The sequence below is a fragment of the Lagenorhynchus albirostris genome, chromosome 6, assembly GCF_949774975.1.
Source record: "Lagenorhynchus albirostris chromosome 6, mLagAlb1.1, whole genome shotgun sequence".
In the NCBI taxonomy this organism is placed as follows: domain Eukaryota; kingdom Metazoa; phylum Chordata; class Mammalia; order Artiodactyla; family Delphinidae; genus Lagenorhynchus; species Lagenorhynchus albirostris.
Genome location: NC_083100.1, coordinates 62214127 through 62236166, shown reverse-complemented (window position 1 = coordinate 62236166; position 22040 = coordinate 62214127). Strand labels below are relative to the sequence as shown.

General features: G+C 37.7%; 2 protein-coding genes across 4 annotated transcripts in view; one reads left to right on the top strand and one right to left on the bottom strand.

The window, feature by feature from the left end:
- Positions 1 to 22040, top strand: part of UBR3 (ubiquitin protein ligase E3 component n-recognin 3) — a 230900-nt gene that overhangs the window by 90924 nt on the left and 117936 nt on the right. For all 3 annotated transcript variants that reach the window (XM_060152671.1, XM_060152670.1, XM_060152669.1), the window contains exons 12-19: positions 710 to 775; positions 865 to 954; positions 2098 to 2226; positions 2992 to 3044; positions 3145 to 3278; positions 3604 to 3680; positions 5247 to 5397; positions 8022 to 8118. In XM_060152671.1, coding sequence (XP_060008654.1) covers positions 710 to 775; positions 865 to 954; positions 2098 to 2226; positions 2992 to 3044; positions 3145 to 3278; positions 3604 to 3680; positions 5247 to 5397; positions 8022 to 8118 — 797 coding nt within the window. The remainder of the gene's footprint in view (positions 1 to 709; positions 776 to 864; positions 955 to 2097; positions 2227 to 2991; positions 3045 to 3144; positions 3279 to 3603; positions 3681 to 5246; positions 5398 to 8021; positions 8119 to 22040) is intronic.
- LOC132521918 (KRAB domain-containing protein 5-like) lies at positions 18552 to 19989 on the bottom strand. The gene is given in 2 exon segments (XM_060151560.1): positions 18552 to 18703; positions 19725 to 19989. Coding segments are annotated over 2 exon segments (417 nt in total).

The following is a 22040-nucleotide window of genomic DNA, read 5'->3' as shown; positions in this document are numbered from 1 at the left end:
TAAACTTGAATTTCCCTATTTATAAAATGGAATATTCAGTTTCTACCCCGTTGGGTTCTCCTAGGATTAAATTAAATCTGAATAAAGTGCTTATTAGCACAGTGACTGGCACATAGTAAGTGCTCGGTGAATGTTAGCTGTAATTATTGTTCTTGTTACTATCATCATGTTTGGTATGCATGCATTTGAAGATTCCCAAATGGCCTACTATAAAGGGAAATCTATTCCGTCCCTTGCTCTGGGCTAGATGCTTCAGAGGATTCAACGTTGAGGAGTATACCGTTTCTGCCTTTAAGTAACTTACATTTAAAATGGAATAATTTTATCTACAGTGGGTTTTTAAGGCTATAACTTCTAAAATTGTACTTTTTTTTTTTTTTTTTTGCGGTACGCAGGCCTCTCACTGTTGTGGCCTCTCCCGTTGCGGAGCACAGGCTCCGGACGCGCAGGCTCAGCGGCCATGGGTCACAGGCCTAGCTGCTCCGCGGCATGTGGGATCTTCCCAGACCGGGGCACGAACCCGTGTCCCCTGCATGAGCAGGTGGACTCTCAACCACTGCGCCACCAGGGAAGCCCTTAAAATTGTACTTTTTTATTAGAAAGTATAGGGGAATAAATCAAGGTGAAAGTGTGGTTTTAGCATTTTAAAACCTTCTTTGAATTCAGTAAAGGATTCTTTGATTTGTGGATTTTGTTTGTTTATTTCCAGCCAGCACCTAACCAAGTCACTTTTCATCTGCCACTACATCGTTATTATGCTATGTTTTTGAGTAAGGTAAGAGTGTCATTAAACAACTTTGTTTGTTTTTTTGAATATTGGGAATTATGTATTGAATTAGTAACATTTTTTATCATAATTTTTAGGCTGTGAAATGTCAAGAACTAGATTTGGATTCTGTTTTACCAGATCAGGAAATGTTAATGAAACTAATGATTCATCCACTCCAAATTCAGGTATGTTTTCAGGCTTTTAAAAGGTTTTTGAATTCCTTGGTTAAGTGATTCTTCCTTTATTTTATTTGTATGCCTTTATCATTGTTATTATAGCCAAAATGTTTGAAATTAAAAAAAAAATTAGTTTTTGTATTTTTGCCAGATTATATATATATATTTTTTTTTTTAAAAATGAGATTTACATTTAGTTATAATTTCCCCAGGAATTCTTTTCACTATATTTACTTATGGGGGGGTTTAACATACTACAGCACTGTTTTGGGAGTCAGGAGACCCAGCAAATTCTAGCCTTGGTGCCACCACTATTTTATTATCTATGTTGTTTGGAGTGATTTACCTACTTGATTCTTAGTTTCCCCATCTATAAAGTGAGAGGAGAGAAAAGAGAGAAGAATTAGCCTACATAGGCACTGTGGTTTCTTTCATTTCTAACACTGTGATTTTGTGGACCACCTTTTATATACATTAGAGGGATTTGCACTTCAGTTTATTTTTCCTGGAAATTTTAGATTTGTTAACCATTATTGAACTTTACCTCTGGGAGTTAGGAACAAATAAGAGATGAAGTTATGACTGTGCTTAGTTTTAGTTGATACAGGACATAAATACATGAAGAATTAAATATTAATATAGTAAGAAAATTTATTCTAATCTGATCTGCTCTTGCCAAATTTTAGAAAATGACTAGATTGAAGGTTGAGTTAGGGTGAATTAAAGTCATAGATTATATTCATTGATGTTGAACAGTGAACAGTTAGCTTGTTTGATGCTTATTCCTGTGTTTCTTTAAGCATTATATATGTTTTTTTTTTTTTTTTGAAGAGGAAAAAGTTAAATGTAATTGTCAGTGATTCCTCATTAAAGATTTCAGTGAATATTGTTATAAATGTATCCAGGAGTCATCATGGAAAACTAACTCATGTATAAACTCCAGAAGAAGGGACTGTATAAAATATAATGATCATCATAAAATTTAAAATTATATATTTGAATTGAATATCTTAAACATTGGACAGAATGTCAGGCTTATGCTGTGATTAAGTTATAAAATATTTTGAAATGATTGTTTATTGTAACATGATTTTATAAAGGTTGACTTTAGATGACTTCTTTGTCCAATTTACTTAATTTTTGTTTTACTAGGCAAGTCTTGCCGAAATCCATAGCAATATGTGGGTAAGAAATGGTCTGCAAATCAAAGGACAAGCCATGACCTATGTCCAGTCTCATTTCTGTAATTCCATGATTGATCCTGACATTTACCTATTACAGGTAAGCCAACTTGATGATGCAGATGTTGTACTTTAGAAGTATCTCATTTGTACCTGTGGGATTTTAATTTATAGAGGTGACTAAATGATGACATGGAGAGGTCAGTGCTATTGAAAGAAGAATTTTATTACTTATAATTTCCAAAGGAAAGGGGCATGCCACACTACGCAGGACCAGAGGGGAAGCGTTAGATTTTGGTCAGGAGGCAGAAGGAGGAGTGAGGGGAAATCCTAGACCAGAAGCTTTATTGGGGTTTCCATAGGAACGACAAGGCAGGGCAGGGGAAGTAGTTTAGGATTGGCTAGTTTGAATAATTTTGGTGGGCTCTGGGGCATAAAGGCTATCTGGTACCTGCCTTGGGCAGGGGGCCAGGGGGAATATTGGCTTGGTATGTGAGTTAAATAAAGGGCATGAGGGACTTGCATATGAGAGACTTGCTCCCAGGTAAGCTGTTTACTATCTTTTGGAATTAGCTAGCCTTTAGAAGGGTAGTTTCTCTCCTGGTCTGTAGGGCCCCCCTAGATGCCACAACATCAGAAGATACAGAAAATAAAAAACATGATTAACACAAGAAGTAAAACTGGGGAAACCCCTGGCAGTCCAGTGGTTAAGACTTGGTGCTTTCCCTGCTGTGGCCCGGGTTCAATCCCTGGTTGGGGGACTAAGATCCTGCAAGCCGCGTGGCGTGGCTGGAAAAAGAAAGAAAGAAGTAAAACTGAATATTGAGAAATAAAGATTGTGGGTTTTATTTTTTGTCTTTTAAAGGTTTGTGCATCTAGACTTGATCCAGATTATTTTATTTCATCTGTCTTTGAAAGGTAAGCATACTTTTATTAAGACAGGTATTAGGAAGTATTTGGAATTTAAACTAATTTTGTTTTAACTTTAAAAAATCTGTCTCAAATATTTTTTTAATAGATTTAAGGTAGTGGATTTGTTGACAATGGCTTCACAACATCAAAACACAGTACTTGATGCAGAGCATGAGAGATCCATGTTAGAAGGCGCTCTTACATTTCTTGTGATTCTTTTGAGTCTTCGTTTACATTTAGGTAAAAAGCACTAATACAAATACTTGTGTATTAACTATTAACCTCCGTTTCCTCCCCTCTCCTTGTGGTAGTAACTGGCTTATGGAAAAAAAGGAAAGGATGTATTACCGTTGACACTCCTTTTAGAATATCCTTTAAAAAACCCCTTAAGGGAACTGCAAATATCAGGGTAGTTAAACTGCAGTTATATTGGGGTATTGTATTCTTTGCTCTTTAAATTTGGAAGCATCTCATTTTTGGTATTTATGCTTAATAAATTGTGTGGTAAGTTGTTTCTTTATAATATATAGATATTCAGATTTATTAATTCTATTTTTAATTTTAGGAATGTCTGATGATGAGATTCTCAGAGCAGAGATGGTAGCCCAGCTGTGTATGAATGACAGAACACATAGTTCATTGCTGGACCTCATATCCTTTTAAAAGTTTAATTTTCTGTTAGTTGCAGGATCTAAGTTGTAAGTAATATTCATGGATTAGAGATATATCACTTTTTGATTAAAATGGTTTTTTTTGAAGTTGAAAAATAATATGGAGAAAAACTCCAACTGTTTGTTCAATTCTGTGTTCAAGACCACTGGTAGATTTTTTTGCCTCTGTCGTCTCTCAGGGTACTCTTTTTTTTTTTTTTTTTCCCGGTACGCGGGCCTCTCACTGTTGTGGCCTCTCCCGTGTGGAGCACAGGCTCTGGACGCGCAGGCTCAACGGCCATGGCTCACGGGCCCAGCCACTCCATGGCATGTGGGATCTTCCCGGACTGGGGCACGAACCCATGTCCCCTGCATCGGCAGGCGGACTCTCAACCACTGCGCCACCAGGGAAGCCCTCAGGGTACTCTTATTAGACCTTGGTTAGGCATCAGGACTGGTGGCCCTGGGCACCCCAGGATCTGACCTTTAAGGACAGCAATAGTGAAAGGGAGCTGGACACTTGGTGAAAGGCAGCTAGGTCTACTTTATAGCCAGGCTGGAATTCATGGTTAAAATTTAGAGGTATATCTTATCATTATTATTACCAGAGCTTTAAACATTCTGAGGATTTTTTTCTTAGAATTCAGTTTTAAACCAAGAGGTTTTTAAAGGCAAAGACTGTTGTCTACAAACTTTAAAAATTTATGGTTCTCTGTATAAGACTGAGCATACAATGGACACTTTATTATTTTTTGATTTATTGTTTATAAAATTTTAGACAAAGATCATCATGTTATTTTGTGATAAAATTTATTTGTGAATTTTTGACTAAATTTAATTTGTACATTATGATTATGTTTGAAATAATTGGCTACATTTCGTGAAATAGCTCCTATTAGAAATGCCTATTTGATAACCTTGAAGATTTTCTTAAGCAGCCAACAATTTGATACTGTTTGATGATTTCATTCAGCCATTATATACTGTGTATTAGTGCTGCAAAAGAGCAAAAGCATTCTCTGTAACTTTGAATTTAGAAGAATTATGTAGCTTTAATGTGAAACGAAGAGGAAAGAATCTTTGTGGTTTTCTTCTTTTTAAAAAATTTGCTTAGTATCTTTTTCCTTCTTATTTTGAGGATGACATTTTATGTTTTTGGAAAAATAATCTTTGCTCATAAAAATCTGGGCTGATTTTTAGTATACTGTGTTTGATTTTCTAAGGGAAATTACAACTTTATTTGCCAAAGGATGAAAATGGAGATTAATTTTAAAAGTTTTTTTTTTCATTTCCTGAAACTGTATTAATTTGTTTTGGGGGAAATATACTTCAGAGCTACTTCAGCATGTAATTTATTAGTAGGCTTCTAGATTAAGCTATCTTAATTCACAGTTAATAAAATGTTATTATTGAACTGTTGTATTATATAGCCCTCTTGTGGCCGACTTTATGTATTACAGCCTATTACTCTGCATATTTTAGCAAAGGAAGTTAGAAACTAGAATACCTTGGTAAGATTAAGTATCTGACTTTTAGTTATTAATTTTTTCCTTGACACATACATCATATTCCAGAAAATCCAAATCCCAAAAGTGGCATTATTCCAGGAAGTTATAGCTTTGAATCAGTGTTATCAGCTGTAGCTGATTTTAAGGCTCCTGTTTTTGAACCTGGAGGTTCTATGCAACAAGGCATGTATACTCCTAAAGGTATGTTTATATACATAAATGTGTTTTTTCAAATATCAGTTTTCTGAAGTTTCATTGTATATATTGAAACAAAATGTTTGCCTTTTATTTGTTCAGCTTTGGTTTTTCCCCTCAACTTTCTTATAGATGTATGTTTGTCTTTTATGGTGTACAGTTATTTACAAACCTATGGTTTATATTACAATAAGACTTCTTAGATGACTCTAAATTATAAAAGGAACTTTATATATGACCTCTAGTTTATTTTTGTAAGTGAATGAACTGTAAATGAACCAGAAATTATGAAGCAAAATATATACTTACAAACATTCTGAATGTATTTGCCCTTTAAATTTGATTTTGAAATAGTTCTCACTACCCAAATTTTAACTTGAAACAGTTAAAGTCTATGTGGAATACTGATAACATTCTCATACATTTTGAACCTGTGTAAATACATAGAAACCTTTTCTGTAAGTGGTTGGTTTTCTGAAGTTTTCCCCCTGGATTTGTAGATTACATGCTTGACAAAAGCCAGAAGTAGGTGGAATCCTGATTCATGGTCTTTTCTTCTTCTCTTTCACATTTTCATTAATCTAAGTTAAAATTTTGAAGGAAGTAGCAGTTACATGCTTCTTGCCCCCCTCAGCACTCATTGTCTAAGTGAAAAACTGATGCCCACTTTGTAGTTGTAAATAGCATGTACCATGTTTGGTAAAACACACCAAAATAAACCTTATCATGTGTGATTTTTCAGAGAGTTCACAAAGGTAGCAAGAACAATCCAGAGTCTCTGGTTGGAATGTATTCCATTAAAGAAAAAGCACAGTATTTCTTTATTGTAGAGAACACTTTGTATCTAAAATTTAGATGAGCTTAGAAGTAGAGTGATGTTCTTGTATAATGCAGTGCTTATTAATAAAGTGTGATGTGAGCATAATCTGTGTCACTCATTCGCGGTCCCTATTAAAATACACGTTCCTATGCCTCAACCCCAATCTGCTCTTATCCAGATCTCTGGGGATTAATTCTAGAAATCTGCTTTTTTACCAAGCTCTAAAGGATGATTGTCACACACAGTTAAGTTTGAGACACTGAGACAGAGCCCTGGACATTTGAAGATTAGAATCAAGAAATTGGGTGTCATATTCAGATGCAGTACTGAGTTGTATTAGCCAGTTGTGCGATATTGAGAAAGTCATTGTTTTATCTTTGGATTTAACTTCTTATTTGTAAAATGAGTGAGTTGGAATAGATCAGTGTTTTTTTTTTTTTTTTGCGGTACGCGGGCCTCTCCCTGTTGTGGCCTCCCGCTATTGTGGCCTCTTGCGTTGCGGAGCACAGGCTCCGGACGCGCAGGCCCAGCGGCCATGGCCCACGGGCCCACGGGCCCAGCCGCTCCACGGCATGCGGGATCCTCCCAGACCGGGGCACGAACCCGTGTCCCCTGCATCGGCAGACGGACTCTCAATCATTGCGCCACCAGGGAAGCCCCAGATCAGTGTTTTTTAAGCTTTTTAAAAAAATGTTTAAGATAAGCCTTTAGTTTGGGGGAACTAAGCCTTAAGTGAATCTGTTATACAAAAGCAATAAAAGCAAACCTACTCTTGTTAAAGTGAGTGTGGTTAGTGGACATAGCTTCTCATCTGTTTTACCATCTCCTTGCTCCTAAAGTGGCCCCTGGTAAATCTCTGTTGAAATCCAATTTCTTGGAACACTGAAGCCTCCTGGGCCAGTTAGTTAATCACTGAAGTTTTCTTCCATTTCAATGGTTTTATAATTCTGACAAAAACAGATAATAGAATTAATAACAAAGGTTCTGTGGCTTTTTGAAGGCCTATCTTAAGGATCTTAAATCATACTTATGATGATTTAAGATGGCCTGTTACATGAAATAGGGACAGTTGTTAACATTTTTTTTTTAATGCCAGAAAGTTGAAATTATAGTAGATGTGTAGAGAGATGCTTAAGGTTCAAATGTTAAGAAATGTTAAGAATTCTCATCCTAAGCATGATTATTAGTGAGATCACAGGTTTTATTTGCAATGTGCAATTTTCTAGTACACGTTAATGTAATTATATAGCTATTAACATAAGCTTTGTGCACTTAATACTTAAAATCATCTTGTGTACCACCAATTGTACATATACCACACATGGGATAATGGTTCCTAATTGTGGAGAAGGTAAGGAGATCAATTATAGCAAAAGAACAAATGTTTTATAAACCAAAAAGTGTTTATAAACTAAGCTCTTGAAAATCCATGGCTCATTAATTTTTTAATCCAGCTTTCACATTTTTATCTTCGAATACTTTCAAAAATGTTAATGCATTGTGTTTCTTACTTTCTCATTGGCACTTTACAAAAAAAAGTGAGCTAAACTTTTATGGTGAGGCGTTATCACATTATAAAACTTCTTGCTCACTAGTTCTTGCTGAACTTAAGAGAACATTATAGTGACGAAATAATGATTTTTGATTTAGAAAAGTGGTCATTGCATCAAGCTTATTAAGGCAAATATATAATCAAATTAAACTTTCCCATCTTTTAAATATAAGATATACTTAAATGTAATTAGTCATTAGAGATTGACTTTATTCCTAAGAAGTCAGTGTTTTGTTTCTACTCTCTTTTGAATAATAGCTGAAGTCTGGGATCACGAGTTTGACCCCGTCATGGTCATTCTTCGAACAGTTTACCGTAGAGACGTGCAGTCTGCAATGGACAGATACACAGCATTGTAAGTACGTTATGTTAGTCAGTAAAATAACGGATATCTTGTGTTTATAGAGAAAAATTTCAGTTATAACACAAATGTGATAGGCTGTCATTAAAATATACTCAATCTTTAGAGGAGAAAATATTTTAAGATTAAAAAAATAATCTGGCTGAGATTTATGTTCTCAAGATCTTGATCCAAAAACCTGACATTAATCTGATAAAAATAAATTTTACAAAACATCACAAATAAATGTAAAAAAATAACAAACTTATTTAGTTGCTCTTTGACCAGGAGAATTCAAAGCTTGGTTTTGTGTTGTTCTACTTTTAAAGCAGTAGAGGAGGCACAAGTTAAGAGAGTAAAATCGTCTGATGTCAGAGATGATGGGTAGGTACAAAAAATGTGGTAATATTGCTGTGTTCTTGACAACTGGGAAAACAGCCAAAGTAAAATGAATTTTATTTGTAAATATTTAACAAAGTAGTTAAAATGTTGATAATTGCCGAAAATTTTTGAAGGATATCTTTTTAATGGAGAATTCAGTTTTATATATTATTGTCGTAGACTGTTTTTTAATGTATTATTTCCTCCTATTTTTTTTTTTAATTTATTTATTTTTGGCTGTGTTGGGTCTTCGTTTCTGCGCAAGGGCTTTCTCTAGTTGTGGCAAGCGGGGGCCACTCTTCATCGCGGTGCATGGACCTCTCACTGTCGCGGCCTCTCTTGTTGCGGAGCACAGGCTCCAGACGCACAGGCTCAGTAGTTGTGGCTCACGGGCCTAGTTGCTCCGCGGCATGTGGGATCTTCCCAGACCAGGGCTTGAACCCGTGTCCCCTGCATTGGCAGGCAGATTCTCAACCACTGCGCCGCCAGGGAAGCCCCTCCTCCTATTTTTAAACATTAAATAGTTAATCTATTGCTGAACATTATAGGATATCGCCTTTTATTTGTGCTCAGTTTATTTGTGCTTAGTTAAACATTTTGAAAACAAGTTTAAAATGATACAAATGTCTTTGATCTTGAGAAAATATTTGTTCATATAACCATCAAAGTGTAAATACAGATATTGGGTGTAATTGAAACTTCTTTTTGCCAAGACTTTGCAGTAATGGATATATGCTGAATTTAAGATAGATACCTCTGAAGAAAGTTTATAGTGTAGAAGTTTAGCATATTCTCCCCTCCCCCACCCACCCCAAGAAAGACAAAAACGAAAAACAAAACTTAGTTCAGCATCTCTCTCTACCTTTCTCTAAAACCTGTGGGAACATAGTCTGAGATTCTCCTCTCTCTGCTTTCTTAGCAACCTCTTTTTATGCTTTTCGTGTAGCTTTGTAACTATTTGTTTGCTTTGTAGGTTTTTACTAGACTCTTAGTTCCTTGAGGGAAGATATTTTTGTCTCTGTGTCTCTTTTATATCTTCAGAATCTATCTCAGTGCTGGCATATAAAAAGGCATTCAGCATATATTTGTTGAGTAAATAAATTTGAGTAGTTCATGCTGAAAAAGGAAAACCATATCTGTAGAGCTATTTTTATTAAATTTTCCTCTTTCCTATTTTGCTATTTTTTCTCATAAACTCATTCTCCTCATTTGGCTTTTGAGTTCCTGTACAATGTCTGTATAGTTTCTTAGAAATATGTCTGAATTGCTGTGATGTTTTTTGGCAGTTTAAAAATCTTTGTTTAAAGAAATGTGTATTTAAATAAAAGAATAATAACAGATAACAAATACACTTTAACTTCAGATTAAAATCATTTTCTTACAAATTAATCTCTGAAATTTTATATGCAATATTATATTAATACAATATTTTGTATATTTAAGATAAATATATCCGTGAAGAATGTGTTTGTTTCTATGTAAAACTTAAATTTTTTTGAAATTTATTTTGTATATGAAATATAACATCTTTTACCTTTACGTGGTATCACTTATATGACTGTATAATTGACCATTTCAGTTCTTAATATAACACAACTGGGAAGTAAGCCTAAAGTGTAGGGCTTATTGGCTATTGGTCATTTGCATTTTCTTTTAGTTTTAAGGAACAAAAGTGGCAAAACTGATTTACTTAGTGTGATCCTTTTTTATTTCAAGAAGGTAATAGAAAGGCGTTTTGAAAAATTATAGAGAAAAATAATTAGGTAAATTAAAGCTATTGTGTCTTTATTTTTAGCATTAAAAAAATCTTATTTATTTTTTAACATCTTTATCGCAGTATAACTGCTCTACAATGGTGTGTTTCTGCTTTATAACAAAGTGAATCAGCTATACATATACATATATCTCCATATCCACTCCCTCTTGCGTCTCCCTCCCACCCTCCCTATCCCACCCTCTAGGTGGTCACAAAGCACCGAGCTGATCTCCCTGTGCTATGTGGCTGCTTCCTACTATCTGTTTTACATTTGGTAGTGTATATATGTCCATGCCACTCTCTCACTTTGTCCCAGCTTACCCTTCCCCCTCCCCGTGTTCTCAGGTCCATTCTCTACGTCTGCGTCTTTATTCCTGTCCTCCCCCTAGGTTCTTCAAAACCATTTTGTTTTCTTGTTTTGTTTTTTAGATTCCATATATATGTGTTAGCAAACGGTATTTGTTTTTCTCTTTCTGACTTACTTCACTCTGTATGACAGACTCTAGGTCCATCCACCTCAGTACAAATAACTCAATTTCGTTTCTTTTTATGGCTGAGTAATATTCCATTGTATATATGTGCCACATCTTTTTTATCCATTCATCTGTCTGTGGACACTTAGGTTGCTTCCGTGTCCTGGCTATTGTAAATAGAGCTGCAGTGAACATTGTGGTACATGCCTCTTTGAATTATGGTTTTCTCAACGTATATACCCAGTAGTGGGATTGCTGGGTCGTATGGTAGTTCCATTTTTAGTGTGTGTTTTTTTTTTTTTTTTGGCTGTACGTGGGCCTCTCACTGTTGTGGCCTCTCCCTTTGCAGAGCACAGGCTCCAGATGCACAGGATGAGCAGCTATGACTCACAGGCCCAGCCGCTCCACAGCATGTGGGATCTTCCCAGACCGGGGCACAAACCCATATCCCCTGCATCGGCAGGCAGAATCTCAACCACTGCGCCACCAGGGAAGCCCTATTTTTAGTATTTTAAGGACCCTCCATACTGTTCTCCATAGTGGCTGTATCAATTTACATTCCCACCAACAGTGCAAGAGGGTTCCCTTTTCTTCACACCCTCTCCAGCATTTATTGTTTGTAGACTTATTGATGATGGCCATTCTGACTGGTGTGAGGTGATACCTCATTGTAGTTTTGATTTGCATTTCTCTATTAGTGAGGTTGAGCATCCTTTCATGTGTTTGTTGGCAATCTTCTTTGGAGAAATGTCTGTTTAGGTCTTCTGCCCATTTTTGGATTGGGTTGTTTGTGTTTTCAGTATTGAGCTGCATGAGCTGCTTGTAAATTTTAGAGATTAATCCTTTGTCAGTTGCTTGATTTGCAAATATTTTCTCCCATTCTGAGGGTTTTCTTTTCATCTTGTTTATGGTTTCCTTTGCTGTGCAAAAGATTTTAAGTTTCATTAGGTCCCATTTGTTTATTTTTGTTTTTATTTCCATTTCTCTAGGAGGAGGGTCAAGAAGGATCTTGCTGTGATTTGTCATAGAGTGTTCTATGTTTTCCTCTAAGAGTTTTATAGTATCCGGGCTTACATTTAGGTCTTTAATCCATTTTGAGTTTATTTTTGTGTATGGTGTTAGGGAGTGTTCTAATTTCATTCTTTACGTGTAGCTGTCCAGTTTTCCCAGCACCACTTATTGAAGAGGCTGTCTTTTCTCCATTGTACATTCTTGCCTCCTTTATCAAAAATAAGGTGACCATATGTGTGTGGTTTATCTCTGGGCTTTCTGTCCTTTTCCATTGATCTATATTTCTGTTTTTGTGCCGGTACCATACTGTCCTTATTACTGCAGCTTTGTAGTATAGTCTGAAGTCTTGCAGCCTGATTCCTCCAGCTCCGTTTTTCTTTCTCAAGATTGCTTTGGCTATCAGGGGTCTTTTGTGTTTCCATACAAATTGTGAATTTTTTTGTTCTAGTTCTGTGAAAAATACCATTGGCAGTTTGATAGGGATTGCATTGAATCTGTAGATTCCTTTGGGCAGTAGAGTCATTTTCACAATGTTGATTCTTCCAATCCAAGAATATGGTATATCTCTCCATCTATTTGTATCATCTTTTAATTTATTTCCTCAGTGTCTTATAGTTTTCTGCATCCAGTTCATTTTTCTCCTTAGGTTTATTACTAGGTATTTTATTCTTTTGTTGCTGTGGTAGATGGGAGTGTTTCCTTCATATCTCTTTGAGATTTTTCATCATTAGTGTATAGGAATGCCAGAGATTTCTGTGCATTAATTTTGTATCCTGCTACTTTACCAAATTCATTGATTAGCTCTAGTAGTTTTCTGGTAGCCTCTTTAGGATTTTCTATGTATAGTATCATGTCATCTGCAAACAGTGACAGCTTTACTTCTTCTTTTGCGATTTGGATTCCTTTTATTTCCTTTTCTTCTCTGATTGCTGTGGCTAAAACTTCCAAAACTATGTTAAATAATAGTGGTGAGAGTGGGCAACCTTGTCTTGTTCCTGGTCTATGTGGAAATGGTTTCAGTTTTTCACCATTGAGAATGATGTTGGCTGTGGGTTTGTCATATATGGCCTTCTATTACATTGAGGTAAGTTACCTCTCTGCCTACTTTCTGGAGGGCCTTTATCATAAATGGGTGTTGAATTTTGTCAAAAGCTTTTTCTGCAGCTATTGAGATGATCATACGGTTTTTCTCCTCTAATTTGTTAATTTGGTGTATCACATTGATTTGCGTTTACTGAAGAACCCTTGCATTCCTGGGATAAACCCCACTTGATCATGTTGTATGATCCTTTTAACGTGCTGTTGGATTCTGTTTGCTAGTATTTTGTTGAGGATTTTTGCATCTATGTTTGTCAGTGATATTGGCCTGTAGTTTTCTTTTTTTTTTTACATCTTTGTCTGGTTTTGGTATCAGGGTGATGGTGGCCTCGTAGAATGAGTTTGGGAGTGTTCCTCCCTTTGCTGTATTTTGGAAGAGTTTGAGAAGGATAGGTGTTAGTTCTTCCCTAAATGTGTGATAGAATTCACCTGTGAATTCTTTTGTTTTTTGGCTTTTGTTTGTTGGAAGATTTTTAATCACAGTTTCAATTTCAGTGCTTGTGATTTGTCTGTTTAGATTTTCTATATCTTCCTGGTTCAGTCTCAGAAGATTGTGCTTTTCTAAGAATTTGTCCATTTCTTCGAGGTTGTCCATTTTATTGGCATATAGTTGCTTGTAGTAATCTCTCATGATCCTTTGTATTTCTGCAGTGTCAGTTGTTACTTCTCCTTTTTCATTTCTAATTCTATTGATTTGAGTCTTCTCCCTTTTCTTCTTGATGAGTCTGGCTAATGGTTTATCAATTTTGTTTATCTTCTCAAAGAACCAGCTTTTAGTTTTATTGGTCTTTGCTATTGTTTCCTTTATTTCTTTTTCATTGACTTCTGATCTGATCTTTATGATTTCTTCTGCTAACTTTTGGGTTTTTTTGTTGTTCTTTCTCTAATTGCTTTAGGTGTAAGGTTAGGTTGTTTATTTGAGATGTTTCTTGTTTCTTGAGGTAGGATTGTATTGCTATAAACTTTGCTCTTAGAACTGCTTTTGCTGCATCCCATCAGTTTTGGGTCGTCATGTTTTCATTGTCATTTGTTTCTAGGTATTTTTTGATTTCCTCTTTGATTTCTTCAGTGATTTCTTGGTTATTTAGTAGTGTATTGTTTAGTGTCCATGTGTTTGTGGTTTTTACAGGTTTTTTCCTGTAATTGATATCTAGTCTCATAGTGTTGTGTTTGGATAAGATACTTGATACGATTTCAATTTTCTTAAATTTACCAAGGCTTGATTTGTGACCCAAGATATGGTCTATCCTGGAGAATGTTCCATGAACACTTGAGAAGAAAGTGTATTCTGTTGTTTTTGGATGGAATGTCCTATAAATATCAATTAAGTCCATCTTGTTTAAAATATCATTTAAAGCTTATGTTTCCTTATTTATTTTCATTTTGGGTGATCTGTTCATTGGTAAAAGTGGGGTGTTAATGTCCCGTATGATTGTGTTACTGTCAATTTCCCCTTTTATGGCTGTTAGCATTTGCCTTATGTATTGAGGTGCTCCTCTGTTGGGTGCATAAATATTTACAATTGTTATATGTTCTTCTTTGATTGATCCCTTGATCATTATGCAGTGTCCTTCTTTGTCTCTTGGAATAGTCTTTATTTTAAAGTCTATTTTGTCTGATATGAGAATTGCTACTCCAGCTTTCTTTTGATTTCCATTTGCATGGAATATCTTCTTCCATGCACGCACTTTCAGTGTGTATGTGTCCCTAGGTCTGAAGTGGGTCTCTTGTAGACAGCATATATACAGGTCTTGTTTTTGTATCCCTTCAGCCAGTCTGTGTCTTTTAGTTGAAGCATCTAATCCATTTACATTTAAGGTAGTTATCGATATGTATGTTCGTATTACCATTTTCTTAATTGTTTTGGTTTTGTTATTGTAGGTCTTTCTCTTCTCTTGTGTTTCCTGCCTAGAGAAGTTCATTTAGCATTTGTTGTAAAACTGGGTTGGTGGTGCTGAATTCTCTTAGCTTTTGCTTGTCTGAAAAGGTTTTAATTTCTCCATCAAATCTGAATGAGATCCTTGCTGGGTAGAGTGATCTTGGTTGTAGGTTTTTCCTTTTCATCACTTTAAATATGTCCTTCCACTCCCTTCTGGCTTGCAGAATTTCTGCGGAAAGATCAGCTGTTAACCTTATGGGGATTCCCTTGTATGTTATTTGTTGTTTTTCCCTTGCTGCTTTTAGTATTTTTTCTTTATATTTAATTTTTGACAGTTTGATTAATGTGTGTCTTGGCGTGTTTCTCCTTGGATTTATCCTGTATGGGACTCTCTGTGCTTCCTGGACTTGATTCACTATTTCCTTTCCCATATTAGGGAAGTTTTCAACTATAATCTCTTCAAATATTTTCTCAGTCCCTTTATTTTTCTCTTCTTCTTCTGGAACCCCTATAATTCGAATGTTGGTGCGTTTATTGTTGTCCCAGAGGTCTCTGAGACTGTTCTCAATACTTTTCATTCTTTATTCTGCTCTGCAGTAGTTGTTTCCACTATTTTATCCTCCAGGGCACTTAATCTGTTCTTCTGCCTCAGTTATTCTGCTGTTGATTCCTTCTAGAGAATTTTAAATTTCATTTATTGTGGTGTTCATCATTGTTTGCTCCTTCGTTCTTCTATGTCCTTGTTAAATGTTTCTTGCATTTTCTCTGTTCTATTTCCAAGATTTTGGATCATCTTTACTATCATTACTCTGAATTCTTTTTCAGGTAGACTGCCTATATCCTCTTCATTCATTTTGTCTGATAGGTTTTTACCTTGCTCCTTCATCTGCTGTGTGTTTTTCTGTCTTCTCATTTTGCCTAACTTACTGTGTTTGGGGTCTCTTTTTTGCAGGCTGCAGGTTCGTAGTTCCCATTGTTTTTAGTGGCTGCCCCCAGTAGCTAAGGTTGGTTCAGTGGGTTGTGTAGGCTTCCTGGTGGAGGGGACTAGTGTGTGTGTTCTGGTGGGTGAGGCTGGATCTTGTCTTTCTGGTGGGCAGGACCGTGTCTGGTGGTGTGTTTTGGGGTGTCTGTGACCTTATTATGATTTTAGGCAACCTCTCTGCTGATGGGTGGGGTTGTGTTTCTGTCTTGCTAGCTGTTTGGCATAGGGTGTCCAGCACTGTAGCTTGCTCATCATTAAGTGGAGCTGGTCTTAGCGTTGAGATGGAGATCTCTGGGAGAGCTGTCTCCATTTGAATTTACGTGGAGCTGGGAGGTCTCTGGTGGTCCAGTGTCCTGAACTGGGCTATCTCACCTTAGAGGCTCAGGCCTGACACCCGGCCAGAGCACCAAGACCCTGTCAGCCATGTGGCTCAGAAGAAAAGGGAGGAAAAAAAAAGAAAGAAAGAAGAGAAAAAAAAAATAAAATTATTAAAATAAAAAAATGATTAAAAATAAAAAAATACAAGAGTAATTTTAAAAAAAAAGAAAGAAAGAAGAGAGCAACCAAACCAAAAAACAAATCCACCAATGATAACAAGCACTAAAAACTATACTAAAAAATAAAAACACAAACAAAAAAATAACAGGCAGACAGAACCCTAGGACAAATGGTAAAAGCAAAGCTATACATACAAAATCACACAAAGAAGCATACACATACACACTCACAAAAAGAGAAAAAGGAAACAATATCTATCTATCTATATATATATATAAAAAGAGAGCAACCAAATCAATAAACAAATCTACCAGTGATAATAAGCCCTAAATACTAAATTAAGATAAACATAAAATCAGAAACAAATTAGCTGCAGAAAGCAAACCCAAGTCTACAGTTGCTCCCAAATTCCACCGCCTCAAGTTTGGGATGATTTGTTGTCTATCCAGGTATTCCACAGATGCAGGGTACTTGAAGGTGATTGTGGAGATTAAATCTGCTGCTCCCGAGGCTGCTGGGAGAAATTTTCCTTTCTCTTCTTTGTTTGCACAGCTCCTGGGGTTCAGCTTTGGATTTGGCCTTGTCTCTGCATGTAGGTTGCCTGAGGGTGTCTATTCCCCGCCCTGACAGGATGGGGTTGAAATAGCAGCTGATTAGGGGCCTCTGGCTCACTCAGGCCACGGGGAGGGAGGGGTACGGAATGCGGGGTGAGCCTGCGGCGGCAGAGGCAGGCGTGATGTTACAACAGCCTGAGGCACACAGTGTGTTCTCCTGGAGAAGTTGTCCCTGGATCTTGGGGACCCTGGCAGTGGCGGGCTGCACAGGCTCCCGGGAGGGGAGGTGTGGATGGTGACCTGTGCTCGCACACAGGCCTCTTGGTGGCAGCAGCAGCAGCCTTAGCGTCTCATGCCCGTCTCTGGGGTCCATGCCAATAGCCGTGGCTTGCATCCGTCTCTGGAGCTCATTTAGGTGGTGCTCTGAATCCCCTCTCCTCACGCACCCCGAAACAATGGTCTCTTGCCTCTTAGGCAGGTCCAGACTTTTTCCTGGACTCCCTCCTGGCTAGCTGTGGTGCACTAGCCCCCTTCATGCTGTGTTCACGCAGCCAACCCCAGTCCTCTCCCTGGGATCTGACCTCTGAAGCAGGAGCCTCAACTCCCAGCCCCCAACCTGTCCCCGCTGGTGAGCAGACCAGCCTCTCAGGCTGGTGAGTGCTGGTTGGCACCGATCCTCTGTGTGGGAATCTCTCTGCTTTGCCCTCTGCACCTCTGTTATTGCACTCTGTGATTCTGACGCTTCCCCCCCTGCCCCACTCCCCGTCTCTGCCATTGAAGGAGCTTCCTAGTGTGTGGAAACGTTTCCTCCTTCATAGCTCCCTCCCCTAGATGCAGGTCCTGTCCCTATTCTTTTTGTTGTTGTTGTTTTGTTTTGTTTTTTTGTGGTACGCGGGCCTCTTACTGTTGTGGCCTCTCCCGTTGTGGAGCACAGGCTCTGGACGCGCAGGCTCAGCGGCCATGGCTCACGGGCCTAGCCGCTCCGCGGCATGTGGAATCTTCCCGGACCGGGGCACGAACCCATGTCCCCTGCATCGGCAGGCGGACTCTCAACCACTGCGCCACCAGGGAAGCCCCCATCCCTATTCTTTTGTCTCTGTTTTTTTCTTTTCTCTTTTGCCCTGCCCAGGTACGTGGGGAGTTTCTTGCCTTTGGGGAAGTCTGAGGTCTTTTGCCAGCATTCAGTAGGTGTTCTGTAGGAGCTGTTCCACATGTAGATGTATTTCTGATGTGTTTGTGGGGAGAAGGGTGATCTCCATGTCTTACTCTTCCGCCATCTCGAAGGTCCCTCTCTATTTATTTATTTATTTTGGCTGTGCTGGGTCTTTGTTGCTGCGTGCAGGTTTTTTCTTCTTGTGGCGAGCGGGCTACTCTTCGTTGCAGTGTACAGGCTTCTCATTGCGGTGGCTTCTCTTTTTGCGGAGCATGCACTCTAGGTGCGCGGGCTTCAGTAGTTGTGGCACACGGCCTCAGTAGTTGTGGCTCATGGGCTCTAGAGCATAGGCTCAGTAGTTGTGGCACATGGGCTTAGTTTCTCCACAGCATGTGGGATCTTCCCGGACTAGGGATCAAACCCTTATCCCCTGCTTTGGCAGGCAGATTCTTAACCACTTCACCACCAGGGAAGTCCTGCTATTATGTCTTTAGAATCTACCTTGATGCAGGGCACTTTGTAGATAATCAGCAATTGCTAAATGAATGAAAAGTAAGTTTCTTAAAATTTTTTTGTGCTGAGAGTTTAAGTGAAAATAAGTCATTTTCATTGTTTGATGTTTAGACCTTTAGAATTTTAGGATCTTATTGCTGGAAAAGCCCTTCAAGATCTTCTCTCCAGCTTCTGTAGAAATGTCTTTGGAGCCATCACTGGAAGAGGGGGTTGGGCAACAGCAACAGAAGGCCTAAGAGAGTGGAGGTGGCTCATCCCGTTTTCCTCACTCCCTTCCAAATACCCCTTAATGGGCAATTCAGCTTTTAAAATGAAAAAAACAAAAACAAAAAACAACAAGAACAAAAACAAACCAACAGTTGGAAAACCATCCATTCAATTCATTGTTATATTTTACATATGAGGATATTGTGGTCCAGAGAAGTTCAGTGAAATACATTTGTTAATGGCAGTGTTGGAACTATTGTCTAGACCATTTCCAAAAGACAAATGTGATTTTTATATAGTGGTTACTTTAAATTCAGCTGGAAAGCAAATCTTTTTGAACTGTAATTTCTGATATTTCTGTTGCTTCCCATCTCCCATCTTGAAGGTTAATGGCTGCTGGCCCATGTTTTAAAGTATGATGTATGAGTTTATATATGTCATTTATGTCTCAAGCTAGTCAGTAATTAAGTGTTGGTTTGAGTCACTTAAAATTTTTTTTTGTTGTCATGTAGCTTTTCATTTGCATTATTTCATTAATGATTTTGAAAAGAGCAGTCAGAATGGTGTATTATCTGCTGCCTTGAACAAATATATAACCTTTATTTCAGAACACTTTATTAATCTAGGTGCTGCGTATTTAGGGGCCTAGTGCTTAAAGCAAACAAAGAAATAAAATAAAAACTAAACATTGCTTTTCTATGCTAAATGAAATAGAATAGTTGAAACATTTAATCATAGGCTATTGAGATTGCTTTGAAAATTATGCTTATATGTAGCCACTATAGTTTTATATAGAAACCGGTTTTTTTTTTTTTTAAAGCAAACTTAATGGCATCCTCTTCTTGAATCATTTATGCAATTCATTTCTTTGGTATGTTGATGGTAATTTTTTTTTTTTTTTTTTTTTGAGCAGAGAAAGGTTTATTGCAGGGCTAAGCAAAGAAAACAGGTGGCTTGTGCTGTAAAAAACCCCAAATTCCCCCATGGTTTTCAGGGAGAAGTTTTTATAGGCAAAATATAGGGTGAGGGCTGCAGGGTGTGTGACTTCCTTCTGGTTGGTTGGTAGTGAGGAAACAGGGTGGTGCCCCAGGAATCTTATGCTCAGCCTGAAGTCACCATCCTCCTCCTGGGTGGGGTCCCCAGTTCCTGGGTGTATGGCTATTGTCTCCATTCCCTTCACATCCTAGGGACCCTTCTTTTGCTCCATAAAGGTGACCAGGTCTGGCTTAGAGACAGGACCCAAGGAGACCAGGTTTTTATAGTTCTCTAACATCTCATCCCTGTACAGTTCCCATTGAGTGCTGTCCAGAAATTCCCATTTATCCTGGGAAAATTCTATGACTACATCCTGGAATGTCAACAGTCCCTGAGAAGCTGCCATTTCCTCCTCTTCTTTGTCTTGTCTGGGTCAGTTTCTCATCGATATTACGTTGAGGAATCACATCAGCATCTTGAGAATATGCCTTTGCTCCTAACATACCCACAGGCAGAAGGATCTTGAAATGCTGAAAAGGTCAACTTTTCCTGTCCTTGTCTCAGAAGATATTTAGGAAAAATCATCTCCTATAGGGAGACCAAACTATGAATTCATTCTTTCCTGTTTCTAGATGTTCTCACCTCATATAGATGTCAGGAAATTCTGCTAACACGGGGTATGTGGGCTGTACTGACTTTCCCCTTCCAAACCCATGTAACAGGAAACCATGTTGCCTCTCCTTGTAATTTATTATTTTTAAGATTTTTTTCCCCCTCCCTACATGGTATTTGTTTCCTCTAAGTTGAGTTTTCTAGTGTTCAGTCTCTAGCTTTTATGTTAGCTGCATTCTTTGGATGTCTGATAATTCTGGCTGCTTGTGGTGAAGAGCTCTCCGTGCCTTGGTGGATCTTTGTAGATTCTGAGCTTTAACATGGTGTGATTTGGGCAGGTAGGTTTGTTGAGAAGCCCTTATGTTAGTCTCTTTAGAACTTCCTTTTTGGTTTTGTCAGATTCCTCAGAGAAGTATTTTCAAATATTGCCTAGAAGGTAATGGTCTGGCTGCCATTATTTTGTGAACTGAATGGAGTCAGAGCCTAAGTGCTCTGAGTCAAAATGCATATGATGACTTTCTTTTTTTTTCCTCTGTCATTTTTCTCACATTCTACTGGCTCACATTAAGCCTGGTGATGGGGTGGAAATATGTAATGTACCAGCAGTGAGGCACCTCATGTCATATAGCATATTCCTCTTTTAAGGAAGTGATCCAACAGTTGGGAACAACAATACAGTCTGCCATAGAGAGTGTTCCAAATGCAAGAATAATGGGACTCAAGCAGTTTGGTCTTGGCCCTACCTCCTCCTATTGTTTTAGGTCAATACCATAGCTTAAGAAAACTTCAGAGACAAAGATTTCTAAGAAGGAATTTGCATAAAGAGGGTGAAATCTCAGTGGCTCTCAAAGGACACATGGACTTTCTAGGCATACGATGATTTTAATCGCCCATCCTCCTACCCTTAACTGTGCTTGCGTTTTACCTTCTCCAGAGATGAATTCTCTAGCCAGAATTCTGTTGGGGTGGGGGAGAAGCAGTTTTCATGCAATCCTCATTTTAGCCTCCTATCTCCCCAACTCCAGTTATTGAAGAACCAGATGTTTCCAGTTTCTGAGCCTTTTGAGGATTCTGCAGTGTAATTGGGGTTGATTCTCAGCTGTCCGCCTTGCCTTCCTGTGATTTGGCTTTCTTAGGTTTACTAGAGTCAACATGTATCCATTTGCTTTCCGATTGACAAAAGTTTGCATTTTTTTTTGGATTTTCTTCATCCTGGTGCTTTTCATCCTTTAAGAAATACCATTACTATATTTTTATTGGAGTTTTGAGTGAAAGTAAAATTAAATATTTATGTTCATTCTGTCATTTTAACTTCAAGTGCTGAATGTATAACTCACTTGCATTCTCTGGATTACTGGGTGAGGTTGAGCCTTTAAAAAAAACTTATTAATTTCCCTTCATGATTCTTGGTATGAGATTGGTGTATGGATTATTCTTCGATGATTTTTCTGTTAGATTGTCTAAAGTTTATCAGTTCTAAAGTTTTACTTTTATATTTGGATTTTTAATCCACCTGGAGTTGATTTTTATATGTAGCGTGAAGTAGTGATTTATTTATTTTTTTTCCCCTACAGAAAACCAGCTCCAGGACTATTTATTGAACAATCCATCCTTTTCTCACTGATTTGTAATGCTAATTCTGTCATATACAATTGATCCTCATTATTTGCAAATTCTATTTTGCAAATTTGGCTACTTGGTAAAATTTATGTTTATGCCTGAAATCAATACTCGGAGCAATTTCTTGGTTAGTCACAGATCTCAGTGGATATGCAGAGGGCACCTAGGTTGAAGTGGAACAAAGCAAAACTCTACCCTCTTGTTTCAGCTCATACTGTAAACGTG